The sequence below is a fragment of the Scyliorhinus torazame genome, chromosome 17 (genome assembly GCF_047496885.1).
Source record: "Scyliorhinus torazame isolate Kashiwa2021f chromosome 17, sScyTor2.1, whole genome shotgun sequence".
NCBI classification, from domain to species: Eukaryota; Metazoa; Chordata; class Chondrichthyes; order Carcharhiniformes; family Scyliorhinidae; genus Scyliorhinus; species Scyliorhinus torazame.
This window is the reverse complement of record NC_092723.1, coordinates 162,973,073-162,996,712: the sequence shown is the minus strand read 5'-3', so window position 1 is coordinate 162,996,712 and position 23,640 is coordinate 162,973,073. Positions and strand designations below refer to the sequence as shown.

The window sequence follows — 23,640 nt, the reverse complement described above, 5'->3', positions numbered from 1 at the left end:
GCAGTCAGAGAAGAATTCCATAGATTTCTTTCTCTCCTTATTGGCCCCTGGGTTTCTTTTGTTGTCACTTTCAGGAAATGGGTTATCCGCAGAAGCCAAGATATATGCAGGTTAGTGGGAAGATTAATTTAAAAAAGGTACATGTTGGCCCCCATAAGGCCTGTGAACCCTTGGAAAGGGTCAACACCCTCCCCTGAAATAAGATGAAATTTCTCAAGAGTCATCGAAGGAGTGATTGGTAACAAGCTGACTGATAGTTCATTCTGAGGAAGAATCGTATCATAGATCATAGAATTTACAGTGCCCATCGACTCTGCACCGGCCCTTGGACTAAAAAGGTTAATTCTGTTTCTCTCTTCATACGTGCTGCCAGGCCTGCTGGTTTCCCAGTACTTGTTCCTATTTCAGATTTCCAGCATCCACACATTATCTTGCTTTTATCTGATAGTTTGTGTGTGATCTTCTTGATTGGCTGAGGGGGGGGGGGGGCGTCAAAGAGGAATTTCTGAGAGTATTTTTCCCCAATTAGCCCTCGGTCTTTGCTGCTTTTTCTCTCTTCCGGAAGATCACAAGGCCATGGGAGGGGCGCGGCGGGGTAGAAAGTGTTTGATGCAAGAGGCAGGCGAAACGGAGCAGCTGACCCACCCGGCCCATCAATCTCACATCTCTATACGTCCATCACTCGCATTATTGAAGAAACTAACCAGTGTGAATAGCCAGCAGCCCAAGGAGGCAAACATAAATGTAAAATGACCAACTTCAGTGAGGCAGGGAGCTTTGTTTTATGGAATTAAACATTGACGGGGAATTCTTTGCACTAATTATATGACCCATTTTATTTCTTTACTTTTTATTGATGATCCGACAACAGGAATTAATTATGCATTTGACAGCTCCCACTTCCTATATTTTATTCATGGGGTAGAAATTCAGATACAAACCAGTTTTATATTTGTTTAATTACACTGAAAATGAAAGGAAAACAATCTGCTTTCTAACACGAAGGAGTCTGCTTGCTACATTTTAAAGAAAATGAACTGTATTCTTTTTTAATATATTAGAAAGAATTAACTTCCATTAAAGTTTAATATGCTAGTTTTTTAAAAAATGAAATCTACTTGTTATATAACACAACTCTCATCATAAGATGCTTTTACACTAAACACTCACCAGAAGCAATTGATGAAGCTTTGCAATGCTCCCTTTACTTCAGGTTTTTCCTCCATTTTAGTGTTTTTTGTCTGTCAAAACTACAAATTTGGAGCAGGAGTAGGCCACTCGAGCGTGCTCGGCCATTCAAAAAGGTCATGGCTGATCTGATTGTAACCTCAACCCCACGTTCCTGCCTCGCCCAGATAACCCTTCGCCCGTTTGCTTATCAAGAATCTAGCTATCGCTGCCTTAAAAACATTCAATGATTCTGCTTCCACTGTCTTTTGAGGAAAAGTTTCAAAGACCCGCCACCCTCAAAAAAAAATTCTCTTCCTCAGTCTTAAATGAGCGACCCCTTATTTCAAGCAGTGCCCACCCCCACCCCCCCCCCCCCCCTCCCCCGTTCTAGATTCGCCCACATGAGGGGACATCCTCTCCTCATCCACCATCAAGGCTGCTCGGGATCTTAAAGGTTTCAATGAAGTCGCCTCTTACTCTTCTAAACTTCAGAGGATAACCTTTCCTCAAGACAACCCGCCCATTCCAGGCATTAGTCTCGTAAACTTTCTCTGAATTGCTTTCAGCGCATTTACATCCTTCCTTAAATAAGGAGACCAATACTAGTGCACAATACTCCAGGTGTGGTCTCCCCAATGCCCTGTACAATTGAAATATAATCTCCCTACTTTCATAATCAATTCCCCTCACAAAAAAAGAGAACATTCTATTCGCTTTCCTAACTATCTGCATACTAGCCTTTTGCGACACCCAGATCCTTCTGAATCACAGAGCTGTAATCTCTCACCATTAAGTCTTTTATTTATCCTGCCAAAATGGACCATTTCACATTTTCCCACATAATCCTCCATTTGCCAGATCTTTGTCCACTCACTTAAGCTATCTATATCTCTTTGTAGCCTCCTCAAGCCCTCTTCACAGTTTATTTTCCTACCCATCTTTGTGCCGTCAGCAAATTTTGTAACCTTATCTTCAGTCTCTTCATCCAAATATCCATTTATATAAATTGGAAAAAGCAGAGGCCTCAGCACTGAACCGTGGCACACCACTCGTTACATCTTGCCAACCAGAAAGTGACCTGGGTGTGCCTCCTGTTTCCTGTTGGCAACCTTTGATGTGGCACCTTATCAAATGCCTTCTGGAAATCTAAGTACAGTACATCCACCGGTTCCCCTTTATCCACAGAACATTTTACTTCCTCAAACTGCAATAAATTGGTTAAACAGAATTTCCCTTTCACGAAACCATATTGATTTTGTCTCATTGCCTTGAATTTTCCTAAGTGCCTTGCTATAACATCTTTAATAATATCTCCTAACATAGTCCCCATGGCAGGCTGACTGACTTGTCTCCCTCCCTTTTTGAATTTGTTATTTTCCAATCTATTGGAACTTTCCCCAAATCTATGGAATTTTGAAAAATTAAAACCAATGCATCAACCATTCCCATGTCACTTCTTTCAAAGCCCGGGTATGAAGTCCATTCGGACCACAGGATTTGTCAGCCCACAGACCCAACAATTTGCTCATCACCATTTCCCTGGTGGTTGTAATTGTTCTGGGTTCCTCCCTCCCTTCCACTTCCAGATATACAGCTGCATGGCACAGTCAAAACAACAAGGGGGGGGGGGCTTGTAATTTAAAACAAATTACAGGATAGAAATTACATTTGGTGCTAGGTTTAAAGCTACATTCAAGTAGCACTCTACACCATGTTACATGAAAGGAATTAGATAAGCTGATGAGGTTCAATGAAAAAGGTGCAAAGAGAAGGCTTCTGTGGAACATAAAATGCCAACATAGATCAGCCTTCTGATAACTGAAGGTGGAAAATTGAGACCGAGGAAATTGGTCAGCAGTCCGGAATGGAACGAGCACAGAGTGCAGCGGGCTGAAAAAGGTTACAGAGCTGGGGATAGGAGGACAACCAGGTCTTGAAATTGCTGGGTGATAGGGGGAAATCCTTAAAGATCAATGATCTGAAGCCATCACTTTCATCACGCCTAGAAACGTTGCCATACAAGATATAGGAGCAGAATTAGGCCATTTGGCCCATCAAAACTGCTCCGCCACTTGATATGCTACTTTTCAGATACTGCCTGTCCTCGAGATAGGCAACCTCACTGCCAAACCCAACATCTAAACTGCCAGATATTGCTGCAAATGGACTGGTTTTGCTCACCTGTTGTGAATTGTCCCTTGAGCTTCTGGAAGACCGGGTCTTGTGCTGTGGCCTGGGCCCTCCTCGCCAGAGACTCGGAGGCTGCGCTGGAGAACATGGTGGACACATTGGATACATTTTCTAGACCAACTCCAAAAGTGCTCACAAGCTTCTTGACAAAGTTTAAGGTGTGAGGTGTGATTTTGGCATCAGACACAGCTCCACTCTTCTCAAAAGCCACAGAGTAGCACTTTGCCAGTCCTTGTTGTAGTTGTCTCAGCACCTGGGTACCAAAAAACAAAATTTAGCTGTTACAGCACAATGCACGGCGATTCCCTCGATGCTCTTGCCTCTGCATAGAAGATTGTGGTTTCAAGTCTCACTTCTGATACCCCACACGGACACACCCGAGGAGTGCTGCACGGTCGGAGGCGGCATCTATCAAATGAGACGTTAAACCGAGGCCCAGTCCCCTCAGGCAAATGTATAAGATCTCACAGACACTATTTCGAAGTGAAGCAGGATATTTATCACTGGTGTCCTGATCCATTTTTATCCCTCAACTATTATCACTAATAGAGATTATCTGGTCATTAACTCATTGTGGTTTTTTGGAGCTTTATATTCACAAATTGGCTGCCATGTTCCCTGGATTACAACAGTGACGATACTTTATTATTTCATTGCATGAAGCTCTTTGGGACATCCATAGATCATAAAAGGTGTTACATGCAAGTCATTCATTTTTCCAAGAAAGTCTTAATACTGTTCAAACTGGAAGCTGGCTGGGCTAGATAGAGAATGAAACACAATCAATATGCTTTCGAATCCAAAATCTAGGGACTCTGCATTCTAGTCAGGACACTGAGTGAGGGTTTCACTGCCTGATTGAACTATTATGCAGCCCAGTTCCAGTGACCGAAGCATTTGGTGCTCAACTGAAACGCCTGCTTTTCCAGAAATATAGTTGATTAGCATATTGAAAATGTTATTGTGACAAGACAGCTAGACAGTGCAGCGCTCAGAAGAATCTGCAGTGAAATAAGGCAGATCAAATAGTAAAGTTTAAAGATGATCTTCACCAAGACCAAAGATCTCTTTCCCTTCCAAGTACACCCCACTCCTCAACCCCCACTCCACCAAAAGGGTACAGCATTTCCCAATATGCTAATGGGATCCAACATCTTGCTATGCCTTGCTTGAAATCTCCCAAGCTCCCAGGGATTCGAGTGCAAAATCTAGGCCAACACTCCCAGTGAGAAGCACTGCTGCAAGTTGCATCCTTCAGGTGAGATGTTAAACCTCAAAGGTGGGCATAAAGATTCTATGGCACCATTAAGAACAGAAGGAGAGATCTCCCCAGATTCTTGGCCAATATTTACCCTTCAACAAAAGTGACTTAATAAAATTCTGGCCATTGACTCATTACTGTTTGTGGAATGTTGCTGTGCACAAATTAGATGTGGTGTTTTCCATATTACAGCAGCAACTACACTTCAAGGGAACTTCACTGGCTTTAAAAAAAATCTTTCATTTACATGGCACCACTCATGATGACTACAGAACACCCCAAAACACATTAGTCAATGAAGTAACTTTTAGGTGTAATGCAGGAAACTCTTAAAACACTACTTGCCATAAGGTGATAAAATGCATGATATAAATGCATGGCTTTCTTTCCCTGCTGCATTTAGAATTGGTAGGGGATGGTTTTCCGTGCGATCATTGCACACTTTGGGGAAAGCAGCTTTGTTCTTGCACAATGCATTGCTTGGCCAAGTCTAAAGGCATGGCTTTGAGGGCAGCAGTGAGGAGGGAGTCAGATAAATACAGATCCAGCCAGCTACAGTGAAGTGCATCAAATGCACGAACTGGCATTAAATCGACAGTTCACTCCATAACAAGGCAGCGTGATATTGCAGTGGAATCATTGTTATTTATCATATTGTGGCATAAATGAGAAATTGTGTTTAATCAATGATTCCCAGTATCCAGTCGGTTTACAATCAGTACCCTAAACGCTGGAATGAAGAAAAGCACAGCACAGATAAGAAAAAGATTATTTTCTTTTATATTTACCAACAAAGGAAGGCATACGAAACTATAGCTATGCAATGAGGTGACATTTCGTGCAAAGCTCAATTCCACAAATTCTGGCAGATAATCGAAAAAGGTGAATTATTGGAGTATGTTTAAAAGTTCCACTTTGTTACATCTAAGATCCACTGTCAGAGTTCAAGGTAGAGATTGAGCGGTATTATGGTTTTCCGTCGGGTTCTGTTCAACATTCCGTTTACTTGCGTCTGCTGCCCCATAATAGGAGGCAATTGGTTTGCCCCTGAAGGGAAGAGGGGGTGGATGGCGAGGGGGTGAGACAATTTGACTTGCGGTAAGATGCCAAGTAGAATATTTAGATTCTCCCCACCCCCCAACTTTATTGCTACAGCAGAAAGGCAGCTCGTGCAGACATAGCTGGCATTAGCAACGATTCAAGCAATAATTTTAAAAAAAGAGCTTTGACAAAGGGTCATCTGGACTTGAAACGTTAGCTCTTTTCTCTCCCTACAGATGCTGCCAGACCTGCGGAGATTTTCAAGCATTTTCTCTTTGATTCGCAACGATTCCCTGCTTCCCGCATTCCAAACTTTGAGTAATACCATTTCTTCAACCGCTTGTTCGTTCGATAATCAGAGAGTTATGAGCAACTTCGTTCCTCTTTTTAAACAAATCGTCTTTGTTTATTTAATACTATTTGGATTGTTTATGCCAAACTTGATTAAAACTGTGGGACCAGTATCTGGGCAAAGTCCACAGTTACAGTGACGGCAGGATTTGCTTCAGTCATCCACCATCCTCAGAGACGATGTCCAAAAAGAGTGGGTCAAATAGTGATCCGACTACTAGAGACAGCTTTGGGGAGTAAAAGGTAAACTGCATAGGAAAACTCGACATGAACCCTTCTAAGGGCAAAAAATAAAAGACCATTCTTACGAAGGCGATGTTGCTCTTAAGTGGTTTATTGATTAAAACACAGATGGTTATCAATGCTGGGTCGGGCAGCACGGTGGTGCAGTGGTTAGCACTGCTGCCTCACGGCACCGTAGTCCCAGGTACCATCCCAGCCCCGGGTCACTGTCCTTGTGGAGATTGCACATTCTCCCAGTGTCTGCGTGGGTTTCACCCCCACAACCCAAAGATATGCAGGCTAGGTGGATTGGCCACACTAAATTGCCCCTTAATTGGGAAAAAATGAATTGGGTACTCTAAGTTTATTTTAAAAAATCAGTGCTGGGTAGAAGGAAGAAGTCGCATGAAACGAATCTAGAAGGAAAACCATTCTGCCGAGCCAAGAAATTCCTTGTTAAGTGTTTCTACCCGGTATAGGTAACCACCTGTTCAAACACAAGAACAAAATACAGCAGATACTGGAAATCGGAAATAAAATAAGAAAATTGTAAAATGTTCAGAGGTCTGGCAGCTTTCGCAGAAAGAAATAGAATTATTGTTTCAGGTCAATGACCAGTCGTCAAAAAACGTGAACCTGCTGAGTTTTTCCAGCATTTTCTGTTTTTGTCCGTCCCCACGTGCTACCCCCCCCCCAACCCCCCGTTCCCGGAGTTTGTAAGTGGTGGGGGTGAGTTTTTCCTCATCCTTGCAAGCGGTTTGCAAACCTAATTTTGAGGTTGGGCCAACTGATGACATCTTCACCTGTGCCCAAGTTTGTCAGCTGCGATGCGGCACTGACAGAACGTGACGTCGGCCCAACACCAGGAATTCTGACAGTGTCAGAAAACAACGTAGGGGCGGAGGAATGGAAGCAGAGCTAAAAGGAGGGAGTAAGGACAAACTTCATCCATTAAAACAAAATCTTCATTCTTCAGAACAATCTCCAGCACTTTTGGAGATGCACCTTCGAACAACATTTAACCAGCTGACTGCAAAGGGAGATTAAACGTATCACACTAAAGGGACAAAAAGCACATCTTCAGGCATTTTTAAAAAACGGGTCTCAGTTGGGTGGGGGGGGGGGGGCACAGAGAGGGGAGTGGGAGAAAGGAAAGGGGGAAGAAAACCAAACAAACACAAACCTCTTCATGCCAGTTTTCACGGAACCACACCATTTGATCCACAATGCCCTCCAGGGAAGACAGCAGGGTTGGATGAAGTTCCCGCTGCATGTGCATTATCCGGCTGCAGCGCCACATGGGTGCTGTGGCCCGGATTGGTCCAGGGTCGGAGGCAGAGTGAGACTGGGTGCCAACTGAACCCGGCTGCTGCTGTCCCGAGTCTGCAACAAAGAAACGCGGTCCTCAGCATTCCCTTCAGTCAAGCCTTGAAATGGTTGTTGCGATGCTTTACCCAGCTTTTCTTGTCCCTCAAAGTTAACCCAAGAATACCAACTTAAATAACACTGGCAAAATGCAAATGTAATGTTAAGATTCAAATAGATATAAAAATATCACACACTGACATATTTCTTCTCACAGGCACATGCTCATAAATAAAACAAGCTATTATACACTATCTAAACCCACATGTTGCCCAAGGATTGATACTTATCAATAGACTTCAGCTTCATGCCATCCAAGAGCTGCCAGGGTAAACGTCATCCTCTCCTCTCTACACAGCCTCTTTCCTGAATTACTGACCTACATTTTTCCATTAGCCAGACAGCCCCATACTCAAAGCTGCATTCCTATGAGCTCCACTGCCTCGGAGATAATAAAGGGAACTTCTACCCTTACAAAGAAATTATTAGAAGCTTTCTCTACATTCATAATCCAGTTTGCCCAACGGCGTAGTCAATAATTCATTAAAGTAATTCTTACAACATAAAAGATAACTGCACAAATTGCACTGTTGGTGTTTGTAGGATTGAGATCGGGAGGGGAGCTTCTTTTGAATCTCTACCTCAAGTAAAATTGTAAATTGTTCAGTTTTAATAGATAAACCAAAAAAACCAAAATGAAATATATTAGCACTTTGAACACTTGTTGCAATCTCTCAAAAATAGGTTTGGTTCTGTGCATGTCTACTTTTCCTTATTACTTCTGCCGCCTCCCATCCTGCCTTCAAATACTCTTCTCTGACACACCAAAACCTTTCCCTGTACCCGGGCAGCATGAGCAAAATCTAAGATTCTGTTGCACTCATTGGGATATTTCGCTTTTGAATGAAAATCGCTTATTGTCACAAGTAGGCTTCAAATGAAGTTACTGTGAAACGCCCCTAGTTGCCACATTCAGGCACCTGTTCAGGGAGGCTGGCACAGGAATTGAACCCGCGCTGATGGCTTGTCTGGGTCTGCTTTAAAAGCCAGCTATTTAGCCCACTGTGCTAAACCAGCCCCTTCTGTACGAAACAATACATCTTAACTAGGAGAAGCAGCTATCAAAGACCCGCTTTAAATAAATAGCAACCCATCAAAATTCTAATTTACTGTCACTGTACAAGTTAACACATGGGACTAATATCTCAATATTTCCAGATATTTTCTGTGATCGCTGATAGTTTTCTCAGTTTTCCCAAATACACAACCGGTAGCAAGGTGTCAAAGTACAAAACACTGAAAACATTTGAGTGGGAACTAACTGCACCCCACCTAATCACACTGGCAGCTGGGTACATTTTCCTCCGACTAGTTATGACAAAAAGCTTCTGTAAAGATGTTGGAAAATGGTCAAAATATCTTTAGCTGGGCACCACAATCTGTTCCAAACATTTCCTGAAATTAATGTCATTAATTATACAGCCTTGCGTATTAATACAAGGGCTCGAGGTTTCACACAATGCCCAGCACAAACACGGACATCCACTCGAAGGGGAATATATATTTTATGATCTAAAAGACAAGTAATGTTTTCATAACCAAATCCAGAAAATTGAATTACTGCAACCAATTGTTAAGAGGAGATAAAGGGAAGAGAGAATGGAAAGACCGCATGGGAATGAAGGACCGAGAGGATTTTGTTGTACATCAGGGTTAGACTGGAACAGAACTATAACGCCCACTTACAGCTTGCCCCTGGCCCAATCGCAACACCTCCAGGGTAGCATGGTCCTGAGACCCTCCTCTCTGGAACACCCAGCCGCTGCCTTAACCCTGTTGCTATACCAGCTGGCTCGAGAACCAGATGAATATAGTTAATGTCTATATTGACCAAAGTCTTACCACTTTTGTAACGTTCCCGCTGCTCAATCTTCAGGGTTAAATACAGTGTCCTGATTGGGAAATAGACAGCCTGGGGGAACACTCTCCCAACCTTAAAACACAAAAGAATACAGGTATTAAGTCGTGTCCAAACATTTTATCATAAATCTTGGCAATGTCTCAAAGTGCTGCGTAAACAAATTGCCCTTAATGGCACCACGATACAGGCAAAAAACATTTGATCCTAAAATGAAATGATCAACTCAGTAGGAAAATAAGGATTGCTAAATGAAAAAGGCTGAAAATCCATCCAGCTCGCCTCCCATCATGCTGGTAGTCACAGGAGCCATTGACCAATCACAACAATCAATCTCCATCAGTAAAGTGCAAGAGACCCAGACCTCCCTCCACGAAGTGAGGAAAACCCCCAATGGTTGGGAGCTTTGGGAACCATGTCACCTGTTAGATTGGTGATGTTGCTTGAATTGGGAATGGTGGCCAGTGCATCTCCAAAGGGGATCCCCAAAGCTGTGTCGTGGATCTGTAACATCCAAACGAGGGTGGCAGCTTTGGCCTTAGTCTGAGAAATGACTCCCTCAAAGCTGCACGGGAAACCTCAGCCAACGTCAAGCACCAAGTCCAGGAGGGAGACCTCGACTTGCAATCACCCGGACCTGCGGAATTGCCCACTGAATCAATTTAGCATTTCTGAGACACACTTTGCAATTCACAACCAATAAAGACAAGCACTTGATGGGTGATATATAATCTATCCTAAGCTGATAGAAAGAAATGAGCCTGAAAAGGCCCACTTACAACCAAGCAATAAAACACACAAGTATCCAATTAGCGTTTATCATATCCATTGTGCGTCATACCCTGCATTGTCAAATGATGATTGTAAAGGGCAAACTTCTTTTAGTTAGACGAGCAAAAGTAGGGGAAATAGAACATGACTACAGGCTACATCTTTAAAAATAAATTTAGAGTACCCAATTCATTTTATCCAATTAAGGGGCAATTTAGCGTGGCCTATCCATCTACCCTGCACATGTTTGAAGTTGTTGGGGTGAAAGCCATGCAAACACGGGGAGAATGTGCAAACTCCACACGGACAGTGACCCAGAGCCGGGATCAAACCTGGGACCTCGGCGCCGTGAGGCAACAGTGCTAACCACTGCACCACCGTGCTGCCCCTGACTACACTCTACTTTAACTAGTTCACTCCCTCTAGTTAAGAAATAAAGACAGGATAGACTTACGAACAAGCATCAGGACTTGCTGTGATATAAAAAGGAGTTTGCAGGTTTATTTTTGGATCGCCCTTTGAGCTAATAACTACTTAGCTAGACATGACAGCCCAGGAAAGCAGTGTGTGTGGAATTTGAGAGAGAACAGTGCTCGTGAGTGAAAGTTGGGAGCTGGTCGGATGGACAGTATAGTTTATTTGTAATCCTGTTCTTTCCTATCGTACTAAGTATATAAGCATTTACTAATTACGATACTGTTTCTGAAATTGTATTCATCAACAACAATTTCAGTGATGTGTTTCATTACACTTTACCTTCCGAGTTGTATTTATGCCTTCGATAATAAAACACAAAAAATGTTTTAATGTTTGATTGCCGATTAATTGGTGAAACCCAGCTATTATATTTCTTCACAACTTAATAATTGCATGATACCTGTAGCAGTACAGCATTCATGCAGATAACAGAGGGGAAAATACAGACACATAATGACATCAACCAGTCTTTAAATTAGGCTACAATTCCCAATGCACCCAACACTACATTGCAGGCTTTGCCAATTACTGTACAATCTTACACAATGTGAACGCAGCGATGAAGGTGAGAAATAGCCACTTAATGTAAAAAGAGATAATTTGCAGCATGCACGGGACTGCTAATGAAATGCTGAACAGTCTTTAACAGTTTTTGTGCATTAAAGTTTTCACCCTCCTTGAAAGAATGAACACTGTTAGTCACTTCAGATATACAACATGGAAATCAATAGGGGAGGCCCTTCGAGCCTGTTCCGCTATAGATTACCTCATGGCTGATCTGTACCTCAACTCAATCTATCCTTGGTTCCGTATCCCTTAACACAGGAAGCCTAGGTTTTAAATTTTTGAAGGAGTTTTATGGGGGAAAGGAATTTCAGGTTTTTACCTACCTTTTCTTCCTGACATCATTCCTGAATGGTACAACTTTTTAAGGCTGTGCCCCATTCTTCTGGACTCTCCCTTTCAGAGGGGCAATTTCTCTCTGCCTACTCTAACAAATCCTTTAATTATCTAAAATGCTTCAATTAATGGCCCCTTAATCTTCCCCAAACTCAAGGGAATACAAATCTAGTCTATGCAGCATATAAACTGAGTTTATGCAGCAATGCAATAATAACGATAATAATCTTCATTGTCACAAGTAGGCTTACATTAACACTGCAATGAAGTTACTGTGAAAAGCCCCTAGTCGCCACATTCCGGTGCCTGTTCGAGGGAAGAATTCAGAATGTCCAAATGACCTAACAGCATGTCTTTCAGGTCTTTCGGGAGGAAACCAGAGCACCCAGAGGAAACCCACACAGACACAGGGAGAACGTGCAGACTCCGCACAGACAGTGATCCAAGCAGGGAATCGAACCTGGGACTCTGTCGGTGCTAACCACTGTGCTACCATGCACCCCACCTTGTATATCACCCACCTTGCTAATTTAACACAAATTCAGTAGTTTGGAAGCCTTTTTTATAAAAACAACTTTCTAACACGCCTACTCTTTGATGTCCTTCATTAGATCCTTAAGTCTGTCAAACTCATTTAGCAGGAAAGTTCACACTATTTTTCGATAACCTATAGTTTCAGTAACTTGCAGCTAAATTATGCATCTAAACGGAATAAAATCGGAATATATGGAAATCTTTCCAAGGAATAACGTTACTGATAGCGTGTGGTACATAAATATGTAATACACATATCGGCGGATTAATAATCTATTGTAGGAGCAATAGTGATTCTAAAATGCCAGCTTCTTTTGACAAACTGAACAGGAAATTTAGAAACATTAAACACTAAGTGACAATGACGTAGTGGTAATATCACTGGACGTGTAAATCAGAGGCTTAGGTTAATGTTGGAGGACATGAGTTCAAATCCCCCCACGGATTAAATTCAATTATTTACCGTTCTCAGTAATTGATTGTCCGTCTGGTTCACTAATGCTCTTCAGGGAAAGAAATCTGTTGTCTTTACCTGGTTTGACCTACATGTGACTCTTAACTGCCCTCTGAAATGACCTAGCTAGCCACAACAGTTCGAGGGGAATTAGGATGGGCAATATATGTTGACCCTGCCAATGGCACCCTTTTCCCATGGAATAACAAAAAAAATTACAAAATTAGAAGAGCATTGCATTACACATAGATCTATGCAGAATTTGCCCTTCACATCAATGAAGTTCTAGTGTTAAATATATCAGTTCTGATGTTAAACATCAGTACAGAAGCGGGTGTCAAGCGTTATGGCGAGAAGGCAGGCAGGAAAGTGGAGTTAAAGCCACAATCACATCAGCCATTATTTTATTGAATGGTGGAATAGGTTCAAGGTTGCTCCTATTTTTACATTCTTATTCAGTGAACGTGGCACATTTGATAATAAATAACTTAATCCTTATTCATTCTTGATAACCGAAAGCTCAGTATTAACCTTTACAAGCACATACATACTTGACTGATGAGGTTGAGAAGAAGTTTGCCCTCTGAGCCAACCAGGCATGTCAAAAGTTGAGGAATCCAGGCCAACCATTGGATGGGTGGCACACCAATGCAGTACTTGTCCACTGCGTCTGCCAGTGTGTTCTTTTCATCATCAAAACTCAGTAGCCAAAGGACCTGGGAAACACAGGCGGAAGTTAACACTTTCCTATCTCAGCACAAAGAAAAATGTTATCAGGTAAGTCAACTCCAATGCTGCACTGTGCAATGCAGTGTGCAGAGTATGCAGTACACCTGGCCCCCCCCAACCACACATTTTTGATTCTTCAGGCAAGTCAAAGGGTCACCACTCAATGATGAGACAGGCTGAAACGCCGAGTGCGGTTCAAGTCATGTATACCTGCTAGCCAATTATAATTTTCAACGATTAATTCGTGGGACATGGATCTAAGTGACAAAACCAGTGCTCATCCCTAGCTGCCCTTGAGGTGGTGGGTGCGGTACCTTCTCACGATCATGGAATAATCAGACTAGAAAGTTCAGGATAACTGAAGAATTTAGTAAGCCTCACAATTTAGGTGGAAAGTCCTGAAATCAGAATCTTTCTACGGCATTTCGGAGTAATGCTTTACGCATTTTCCAAGTGTAACAAACTTTTCATCACAAAACGGTTAAGAATTTGTTCCTGCCAAAGCACATCAGGAAATTATGCAAGCAAAAACTAAATAGAAGTCGTTCCCCTCACCCCCCAAGTCTTGAAAACTTTATGTAGCCCAATTATGTACAGCTGTTGATCAATAAAGAGCATTTTTCTATGTTTCAACATTTTTGTAAAACATAGTGCAAATGAGTTTTATGGCAAGGCATGGTCAAATGTAGCAAAATGTAGCATATTACTGAGCAGACTGTTTGTACTAGAAGATGGCATGCAACAATTTAGCATCTATACCATCTTAGCCCAAGAATGTTACTTAAATAGAAATAAACCATGCGTGATAATTGTATAGAAAATAAAATCCGATGTGCAGCTAGCTACAACACACATCAAAGAAATCAAATCTGGAATTTCCACAACACCAGGGTAATGTGTAATGGGAGAATTTTAACAGGTGATTTGATCCTTAATGCTTTTATTAAAACTTAATGGCTGTATCCGCCTGGAAGAGATTCTCACAGGGGTGATAAACAGGCAAACAGACTATGTCAGTTAAACCCTCAGTGCACAAAGAAATTCAGTTAACTTTATATATTTAATCCCAACTATGAGCACTAACCCCGGTTTGACAGGAATGCTGTCAAGGTAGAATTAAGAATGGTACAGTGCCGGAGGTGGTCAGTGAATCCGCTCCAGCTTTTTCAAAGAGCAATCCTGTTAGTCCCACTCCTCCGATCTTTCCCAATACTCGTGTATTTGTCCGCCTTCAAGCATATATACAATTCCCTTTTGAAAGCTAATACTGAAACTGTTTACACCACCCCATCAGGCAGTGCATTCCAAATCTTAACCACCTGCTGTATAAAAAAGATTTTCCTAGCTGATTTGACAATCACCTCAAAACTGTACCCTCTCGTTATTGATTCTTCAACCACTGGAAACAGTTTCTTTTTACTTATTCGATCTCAACCCCTCATGTTAAACACCTCTGTAAAATCTCCTTTTACTCAGCTCTAAAGGACAGCATCCCCAGCTTCTCCAGTAACTGTACTTCCTCATTCCTGGAACCAGTCGAGGAAACCTCTGCTCCAGAGCCTTGACACCCTTCCAGATTTGGATAAAATAACATGGCCAGAAGGCAGGGCATTGGTTTATATGCATTAAGCTTAGGGTTGATATTGTCAAGGGTTTCACCCAATACTCCCCCCCCCCCCCCCCCCACCTCCATCCCCACGTACTACACCTTTGCAAGATATTTCCTCGACTTGCTCTCATTCTGGTGACGACAGGCATGCAGGTAGCAGGTAATGGCAGATACGCCAAGGTGAAGCTGCCTTTCTTTAACAAAGATGTTCTCCAGATAGTCACCCCACATTGCCCAGGCTTTCACCAGTACGTCGTGCATCTGGACAGCTGCAGAAAATGCTTTGTTGGCTTCTTCAGATCTACACAACAGAAAAATAATGCACAAAGTTTCAGTTGCGTGCATGAGGAATTCCAATCCCACACCACTATTTTGGAGAGCTGTCGGGCAGTTCTCCCCAGCAACCTGGCCAATATTTATTGCACAACCAACATCTATATAAAAATAAATGATCTAGTCATTATCGCATTATTGTTTGCGGAAGCTTCCTGTGCACAGTTGGCTGCTCTATTTTCTGTACTACAGCACTGAAGACATTTCAAAAGTACTTCATTGGCTGTGAAGCACGGAGGTCATGAAATGTGCTGTATTAATACAAGTTTTTATTCCTTTTCTTTATTATCGCAGACTTCTCCATTACATTAGATTTCTGATATTCATAAGCTATTTCAGTTCTACGCTCCAGAGTTTCTAATATTATACAAACAGCGTGCAATTGAATTATTGCATTGCACCTCACCGTCATATGGACATTAATCTATTTGTGCAATTCTCATTCAAATATAAATTTTTCCCCCAATTGCACATTCCCATTTGATCATGACAAAGATTGCTGGCATGCATCTTCTGTGCTGGGATACACCGCTGACAATGTGCTGTGTACAGAGCTCACGGCTCTCAAAAGGCCTACAATTCACAAGTCAATGAGTTATGCCAGTCTTTCACACAAGTTAAACAACCTCATTACACAGACTTTGACGCACTATTCAATCACTCTGTATGTGATCTGAAACACAAAATCCAGGCCATAAAGCAATAATTAAATCTTAATTTTTACCCATGCTGCAGTTAAACAAGGTCCACGCAGTGGTAATATCACTAGAACACATATAACAGTTAGTTCAAATTCAACTTCTGCAAGACCCATTAAGTATACAGCATATTGGGCACTCTTTCCATCAAGTGCTGCATAAATCCTCTCATGCAAGCATGCCATTTCCTGATAAACAAGTTCTGCATTCACGAGAATTAAACTATTGAAAAAACTCAAGGTGCTAGATAAGCTACACTAAAACAGTAAAAGCACATGCAACAGAACAATTACAAGTGTACAAATGTCAAGACGCATTGGATTAATTTCTGCACGTTCCAAGGTGCATAAATTCTTCATCGACTCCAGCCAGCTCTCAGACATTTGTGAGGAGTTGAGTGAGATGGTTTGCAACCTAGATATCATCTTTGACCCCAAGATGAGCTTCCAACCACACCATCACTAAGACCACCTACTTCCACCTCCATTATATCACCCGATTCCACCCCTGCCTCAGTTCCATGGCTGCTAAAACCCTCATCCTCGTCTTTGTTAGCACGACTACTCCTCCACATTCCTGGCTAGCCTCCCACAATCGACCCTCTTTAACTATTCTGCTGTCTGTATACTAAATCACACGCAAGTCGAGTTCACCCATCTTCTCTGTGCTCACTGACCTACTTAGGCTCCCGGTTAAGCAACGCCGTGATTTTAAAATTCCGATCCCTGTATGGCCTCACCCCTTCCCATCTCTAATCTCCTCCAGTCCGACAACCCTCCAAGACATCTGCGTTCCTCTAACGCGGGCATTTTGAGCACCATCGGTGGCCAGGCCTTCAGCCCCAAGGAGATCTGCAAAACCACAAAGCTTACGCAAGTAGTAATTCTATACACCACCCCCCCCCCCCCCCCCCCCCCCAGTTATTGGCAGTTTAGGGTTAATACTTTTTGCAGAAAGTGAAATATTATCACTGTTGGATTATTAATGAGAAGCTGTCACGCTGCAAAATGCCTAGCAAAGATATTGCTGAAATAGATCACGATGCACTGCAATATTTAATTGGCCCTCATTGTAGAAAGGTTGTTTGCTTAAATATAAGCAAAACGCAAGCTGAATTACTTGTCAAACACTGTTTTAGTTCTGATCTTCCAAACAATGACACAAATGTCTGTGTGGAGGCAAAACTGTAACAGATACCACCAATAAAGAATCCCTTTCATTGGTGCAAGGAGGAAGATGTAACCATCCTAGAAAGCTTCAGGCAGATAAATTTGCAAAAGAAAATCAGTAAAAGTCTGAAATAGCAAACACCATGCTTCGCAGGAATATTTTTCTAATAAATTAATTTAAAATGAACTTTAATCTTTGAAAGTTACGCACGTCCCTCAGGGAGCATTTTGTCTTTAGGTTTTACCAGGCGAGTCAATCATACCTGGAAAAGTAAAGTCAAAGGAACAAACAAGACACACAATGTGTCTAGTTTTCATATCATACTGTTAAGGGTGAATGAACGTTCATTGATGTGCCCCTGTGGAGGCTCAGCGCTGCTGAAAATTACCATAAAGTTGTGCTCTTAAAAGGTTGCAGGACCTCGGGCTTGGATCAAAGTTGCAAGTCAAGGATGCGCTGCCCACACAAAACTGGCAGATGAATCATGCTCGTAAAGAAATCATAGATCATGTAGCAGCCAGTAAGAAGTACGTTTGCTTCCATTAAATGGGGTGGGGGCAGGACTGAACGGTGTGTGTTTGGGGGAGTGGGTGATAAAGATGAGTTATCCAAACGAGTCAGCTTAGTCACAGAATGTCAAACAGCTCAAGGAAGAGACTGTGTGGGTATGAGGTTCTGGGAATCGAGCTGAAGAATAAGGCCGGCTGAATTGGATGCTGAGCAGAGAAATTTGCAAAAAACTCAAGGGCAGCACGGTAGCAGAGTGGTTAGCAGAGTTGCTTCACAGCTCCAGGGTCTCAGGTTCGATTCCCCGATCGGTCGCTGTCTGTGCAGAGTCTGCACTTCTCCCCGTGTATGCGTGGGTTTCCTCTGGGTGCTTCGGTTTCCTCCCACAGTCCAAAGATGTGCAGGTTAGTTGGATTGGCCATGATAAATTGCCCTAAGTGTCCAAAAAAGGTAAGTGAGGTTACAGAAATAGGTTGGAAGTGTGGGCTTAAGTGGGAGTGCTCTTTCCAAGGGCGGGTGCAGACTCCATGGACCAAATGGCTCCTTTCTGCACTGTAAATTCTATGAATCTACAAGAACACTCAGCCTCTCTGTAGAAAATAAGAATTGCCACGTCTTGGACCTAAAAGAAGATTACTTTAAATGTAATCAGAAAATGGTGGGTGGCGCAGCAGGTCATGCAGCACCGGCAGACAGAGAGAGAAACAGAGTTAACCGTTCAGATCGATGAATTATCGGCAGAACTGGTCATTAACCTCACCATGCTTCCTCCAGATTCCGCCTAAGGCACTCCGCTGAATGGTTCATTCGCTCGCCAATTCCATTTTATTTCAGCCTTCCGGCATCCGCAAGAACTTACTTTAGTTTTAAAGATAATCTTAAGATTGCAGCTTTTAAATAGATAAATACGTTTGATGCGTAATTACTCATCAAAGAGTTGAGTCAATGTAGGGAGTGGGTGGTGAGCAGTTACTGCTCATAGAAGGGGGCAATCAGTGTTAAAAATATTGGGAAAACAGGCAACTTCAGACTTTCCACAGAGAACTCCGATCATTCAGGTGAAAGGCAGAAACATGGAATATATTCAGGCACAGCAGCTCCAGCGGTTTGACAGCTCAACTCCCAAGCAAGGTTACAAATTTAAGCCCGAGGTGCCTGATCAACGAAGCTTGCTTGCTGCAGTTGAGCGAGTTTTGTCAGTTCCCAGCAGGAGTGTAAGATGAAGTGGAGTTAGAGATGCAAGGCTTTACATGGCTTTGGGGGGGGGGGGGGGGGGGGGGGGAGGAGGAGGAGGAGGAGAGGAGAGAGAGAGAAGGGGGAATACACACAGGTTATAAATAAATCTGTCATTGACCTGCCCTGCTTGTACTGTATCGCTCACTAGGTAAACTGGAAGATGCACTCTCAGCTTTAGTGAAAGGTTTTGCAGTCCAGGTTCATTCCTCTCTCCATGCTGGATTACTAGAGGTTATGAACATATCCCAGACCGGAAAAATAGGAAGGCCCTTCCCCTTAAAACTACCCACACCCAATGCAAGTTGCTTTAATAATGATCAAGGGTGGCATTTAATGCTATCCAGAGCGAGAGCTGTGCGTGCCAGAGAGGGAAAAGGTAAAACAGAGCGAATCCAAAATGACTCTTTTTTTAAATACGTAAGCATTCACAAATTAATTCACAATGGGAAATACAGTTGTGTCACATTGTTACATACTTATTAATCTGAGCAAGGAACATTCCTTTCAGCGCGTAGAATTCAGCTGTCATCTCTTTTGTGAAGTACTTCAGATTTGTGGATTCAATAACTTCCAAACCCTGCACGGAACAAAGTTGTAGATGAATATGTGACATACTGATCCATTAATAAAATTCTGGCAAAGTAGCCTTTATAGAAAAGAGAAGTACAGAATCCCCAGATAGCTAAATTAGTGACCTTTTGTTGATCAAGCTCAGAACCGCAGGTGTTACTTGACGGTTTTGTAGCTCACCAGACAATCAATTATTCTTAATAAGTTATTGATTTTGCTGTGCAGTGATAGAGGCAGCACAGGTGTTTATGAATGCTTCAGATTCCCTTGGGTTACATTCCTCCACACAATTGTAGATCATACCTATCAAATAATTTCTGTCAGAAACCACTGCATTTCAATTCAAATCTACAATTTGTGGGGTTTTTTTTGCTTACTTTCTATTGTCGCCGCAGATAAGACAATGCCTCTCCCATGTCACAAATCTCACCACAGACAACAACTCAAGCACTCAATGTGGACTTGTGATCCTTCTCTTCCAGCAGACCCAACCAGAATCTTCATCCCCATTTTTTTTTTGTAGGAATGGTCGTGTTGCCTACCTGCATACACTCATTCTTGCCCATAACTCCAGCCTGCTGGAGGTAGCACTTGACCTGCTGTCGAATCTTCTGAAAGCAGTCCACGATGGGCACGGTGGGAATGGTATGGATGCGGCTCAGGATATCAAGGGCCACGTTCACCAGGCCCTGCTTACGGGCGATCTTCCCGTACTGGATGATAGCTGAGGCAGAGGCATGGACTCCCAGCATGGCATTATTTGAGTTGGGGTCATGCTGAGAGCTGTTTTCATAGGCTGCCACAATTGCTTTGGAGAAAAAGAGAATTAAAATAGTCTATTATTTTCAAATTAGAGAGGGGGAGGGGGAGAAAAAAAAGACAAAGATTTGTTTTGAGGCTCACGTAAAGGCATTTTGGAAAGGGGCTACATTAGGGCCCAGTGACTACCAATGCTCTTTTACAAGATGAAATCGCAATTTTGATCGAATTTTATTTCGCTGCATTTGGTGCGAGATCTATTTCCAGCCACTTGATACTGACTGAAAATGTTGGGCTGACATTATATGTGGGGACATTTTCAAAAGACGTGAATGTATCTAATGGTGGTAAATGGAGACGAGTAACATAGGAACAGGACTAGGCCATTCAGCCCGCTGAACCCATCCCTTCAATGGCTAATAGAATTTAAAGAAACTGACACTTTATTTTTCAAGTGCTCAATTATGTTTGTAACCCATACTTTAGCAAAGGCACAGCCATTTTTAACACTATGCTAACTTATGAGAAACAACGTGAATGGTTCAATCCATGAAAAACTGGATACAGTTTCACTCCACATCCAGCATGGGCATGATGGGTCGAATGGCCTCCTTTTGTGCTATAACTGCTATGGTTCTATGATTTTGAACAAGTAGTTGAACTATGGAAAAAAGGGCAAGGAATCTGATCTTAGCAAGGGGTAAATGGAGCACTCCTAATATTATATATTTAAAAAAAGTCAGAATTCTATTTTACAGATAAGGCAGATTTACAAATTTAAAGGCTGGCCCTGGGTTAATCCAGTCACCCAATTTACAAAGTAGGCCGATCTTATAACATTGCAGCAAAGAGGAATAGTTAAGCACATGGAAATGCTTTGAATTTTAACAGGGTTTAGCCACGAGGAGAGAGTGTGTGTAATTTCTGTGCAAGTCTTCACAAACATTAAAATGAGCTCAGACCCAGAGTCACTTTGATTTTACAAACTCATTTGTTCCATACCTGCTTTCAGTTTTGTAAGATCAGCTGCAGTCCGTCCCACTGAAACGAATGGAAATGCGAAAAATAGCAAATTTCCTGAGTGTGCTACGGTTAAACACTAATTAATCACAGCTTCAAATCTTACTGCAAACTTTTTACTATTTCATTTTTGCAAGAAGGGACATTTAACTAGTCTACGACATTATTTGCAGAAGGAAAAATAACAGGAGTCGGCTGTTCAACTCCTCGGGGCCGTTCTGCCATTCAATGGGGTTGATATACACCTCAACTCCATCTAACTCCATCCTGGCTCCTCGCCCTTTAATACCCTTTGCCTAACAGAAATCCATCAATCTCAGTTTTGAAATTTTCAGAATCCTCCTCCCCCCAGTTTCAATCGCTTTGTAGGAGTTCCAGATTTCCATTGCCCTTGATATGAAGAGGAAGTCTTCAACTTATTCTGCAACTTTCCCCACCATTGTCCCGTCCCCACAACTTTTCCCACTTCCTGCCATAAAGCTGCCCTTTACCTAATAAAAGCAAAATACTGCGGATGCCGGAGATCGGAAATAGAAGCAGAAAAGGCTGGATGAACCCAGCGGGTCAAGCCGCACTTGCAGAGAGAGAAACAGAGTTAATGTTTCAAGTCCCCACGTTTCTTCCTCTGAAGACTTCAGAAGAAGAGTCATGCGGACTCGAAACGCTAACTCGGTTTCTCACTCCGCAGGTGCAGCCGGATCTGCTGGGTTTATCCTGCATTTTCTGTTTTTATTTCTGCCCTGCTTCCAAACATTGCCTCCGCTCCGTTGCCTATAACAATAGGCTAACTCACCCGTGGCACTTTCAAACATCCTTACAGGAGGCAACGCATTTCCATTCAGCACCTGCCCAAACCGTTCCAGCTGAGAACCGGAGCTTAGCATGTTGCGCAGTACGGACATAGCATCAAATCCTGCGTCAATAAGTCAAAACGCAAAAATGTGCTGTTCCACTGGATTAATTATATTTCCACTGGGGCTGGTTTAGCACACTGGGCTAAGTAGCTGGCTGTTAAAGCAGACCAAGGCAGACCAGCAGCATGGTTCAATTCCCGTACCAGCCTCCCCGAATAGGCGCCGGAATGTGGCAACTAGGGGCTTTTCACAGTAGCTTCATTTGAAGCCTACTTGTGACAATAAGCGATTTTCATTTCATTCAAATCAGAAATAAAGTAGCAGCATTTAGTTCTTGAATTTCCTATATCACAACAATGACGACACTTACAAAGTACTTCACTGGTTGTAAAGCACTTTGGGACGTCCTGAGGGTGTGAAAGGATCTATAGAAATGCAAATTTGTCCTTTCCTTTCATTAAGTAATGCTCAACAGCTTAACATAAGTAGCACATGTTGCAAGTCAATTTTTTTTAGCTCAGTTACCATTTTCAATTGTATATAATAATAATCTTTATTAGAGTCACAAGTAGGCTTACATTAACACTGCAATGCCGCTACTGTGAAAATTCCCTAGTCGACACACTCCGATTCCTGTTCGGGTACACTGAGGGAATATTCAGAATGTCCAATTCACCTAACAGTATGTCTTTTGGGACTTGAGAGAGGAAACCGGAGCACCCGGAGGAAACCCACGCAGACACTGGGAGAACGTGCAGACTCTGCACAGACAGTGACCCAAGTGGGAATCGAACACGGGACTCGAGCTGTGTGAAGCATCAGTGTTAACCACCGTGCCACCCTAACACAACTCAACTTCCTTCCAAAAATGCTGAACAAAATTTGAAAGCTAAACTAACATTGTACAGCGAATACACGTGTTGTACATGCCGAGTGGACTACAGGCACAGCATATTTTGTTCAAAACAGGATTAAAATGTTGAAAACTTCGGATAGCAATTTATCACAATTAGCTTTGCGACCTGATTATTAATTTAACTTGATATCCAAATTAATTTTAAACTTCACCAATCTTTATCCTTAAATTAGCAGAACAGATTTACTCAAACACATCCCACATTTGATAATTCAGCCATTTTTGTCCTAAAAATAATTCAAGTTAGCCCACCACCACTTCTGCTTTTTGCAAGACTCTGAAAAGTTGCCAAGCCTTTTAACAGTGCTACAGCAATGAACGGTGGTGATAGCTTCACCGTCATTACTACAGCAAAAGATGGGCTAAGGTTTCAGGTCAGTGAAGATGCGGAGGGGTTTTGGGAAGGAAATCCACAGCATGGGACCACAGCTCCAATACAAAGATACTTAGAAGATAGGAGCAGGAAGAGTCCGTTTGGCCCTTCAAGCTTGCTCCGCCATTCGTCACGATCATGGCTGATCATCCAACTCAATAGCCTAATCCTGCTTTCTCCCCATAGCCTTTGATCCCATTCTCCCCAAGTGC

The 23,640-nt window shown here is 42.5% G+C and overlaps 1 protein-coding gene across 2 annotated transcripts in view; it reads right to left on the bottom strand.

Annotated features, from left to right (window-relative positions):
- The window catches only part of trrap (transformation/transcription domain-associated protein), a 241,921-nt gene that overhangs the window by 40,979 nt on the left and 177,302 nt on the right, over positions 1 to 23,640 (bottom strand). The window contains exons 59-66 of one of the 2 annotated variants that reach the window (XM_072481554.1): positions 21,268 to 21,306; positions 20,049 to 20,314; positions 19,413 to 19,513; positions 15,092 to 15,293; positions 13,206 to 13,370; positions 9,503 to 9,593; positions 7,419 to 7,618; positions 3,352 to 3,613 (exon numbers count right to left, since the gene is read on the bottom strand). In XM_072481554.1, the coding sequence (XP_072337655.1) occupies positions 3,352 to 3,613; positions 7,419 to 7,618; positions 9,503 to 9,593; positions 13,206 to 13,370; positions 15,092 to 15,293; positions 19,413 to 19,513; positions 20,049 to 20,314; positions 21,268 to 21,306 (1,326 nt within the window). The remainder of the gene's footprint in view (positions 1 to 3,351; positions 3,614 to 7,418; positions 7,619 to 9,502; positions 9,594 to 13,205; positions 13,371 to 15,091; positions 15,294 to 19,412; positions 19,514 to 20,048; positions 20,315 to 21,267; positions 21,307 to 23,640) is intronic. The other variant, XM_072481555.1, reaches the window with a different exon arrangement.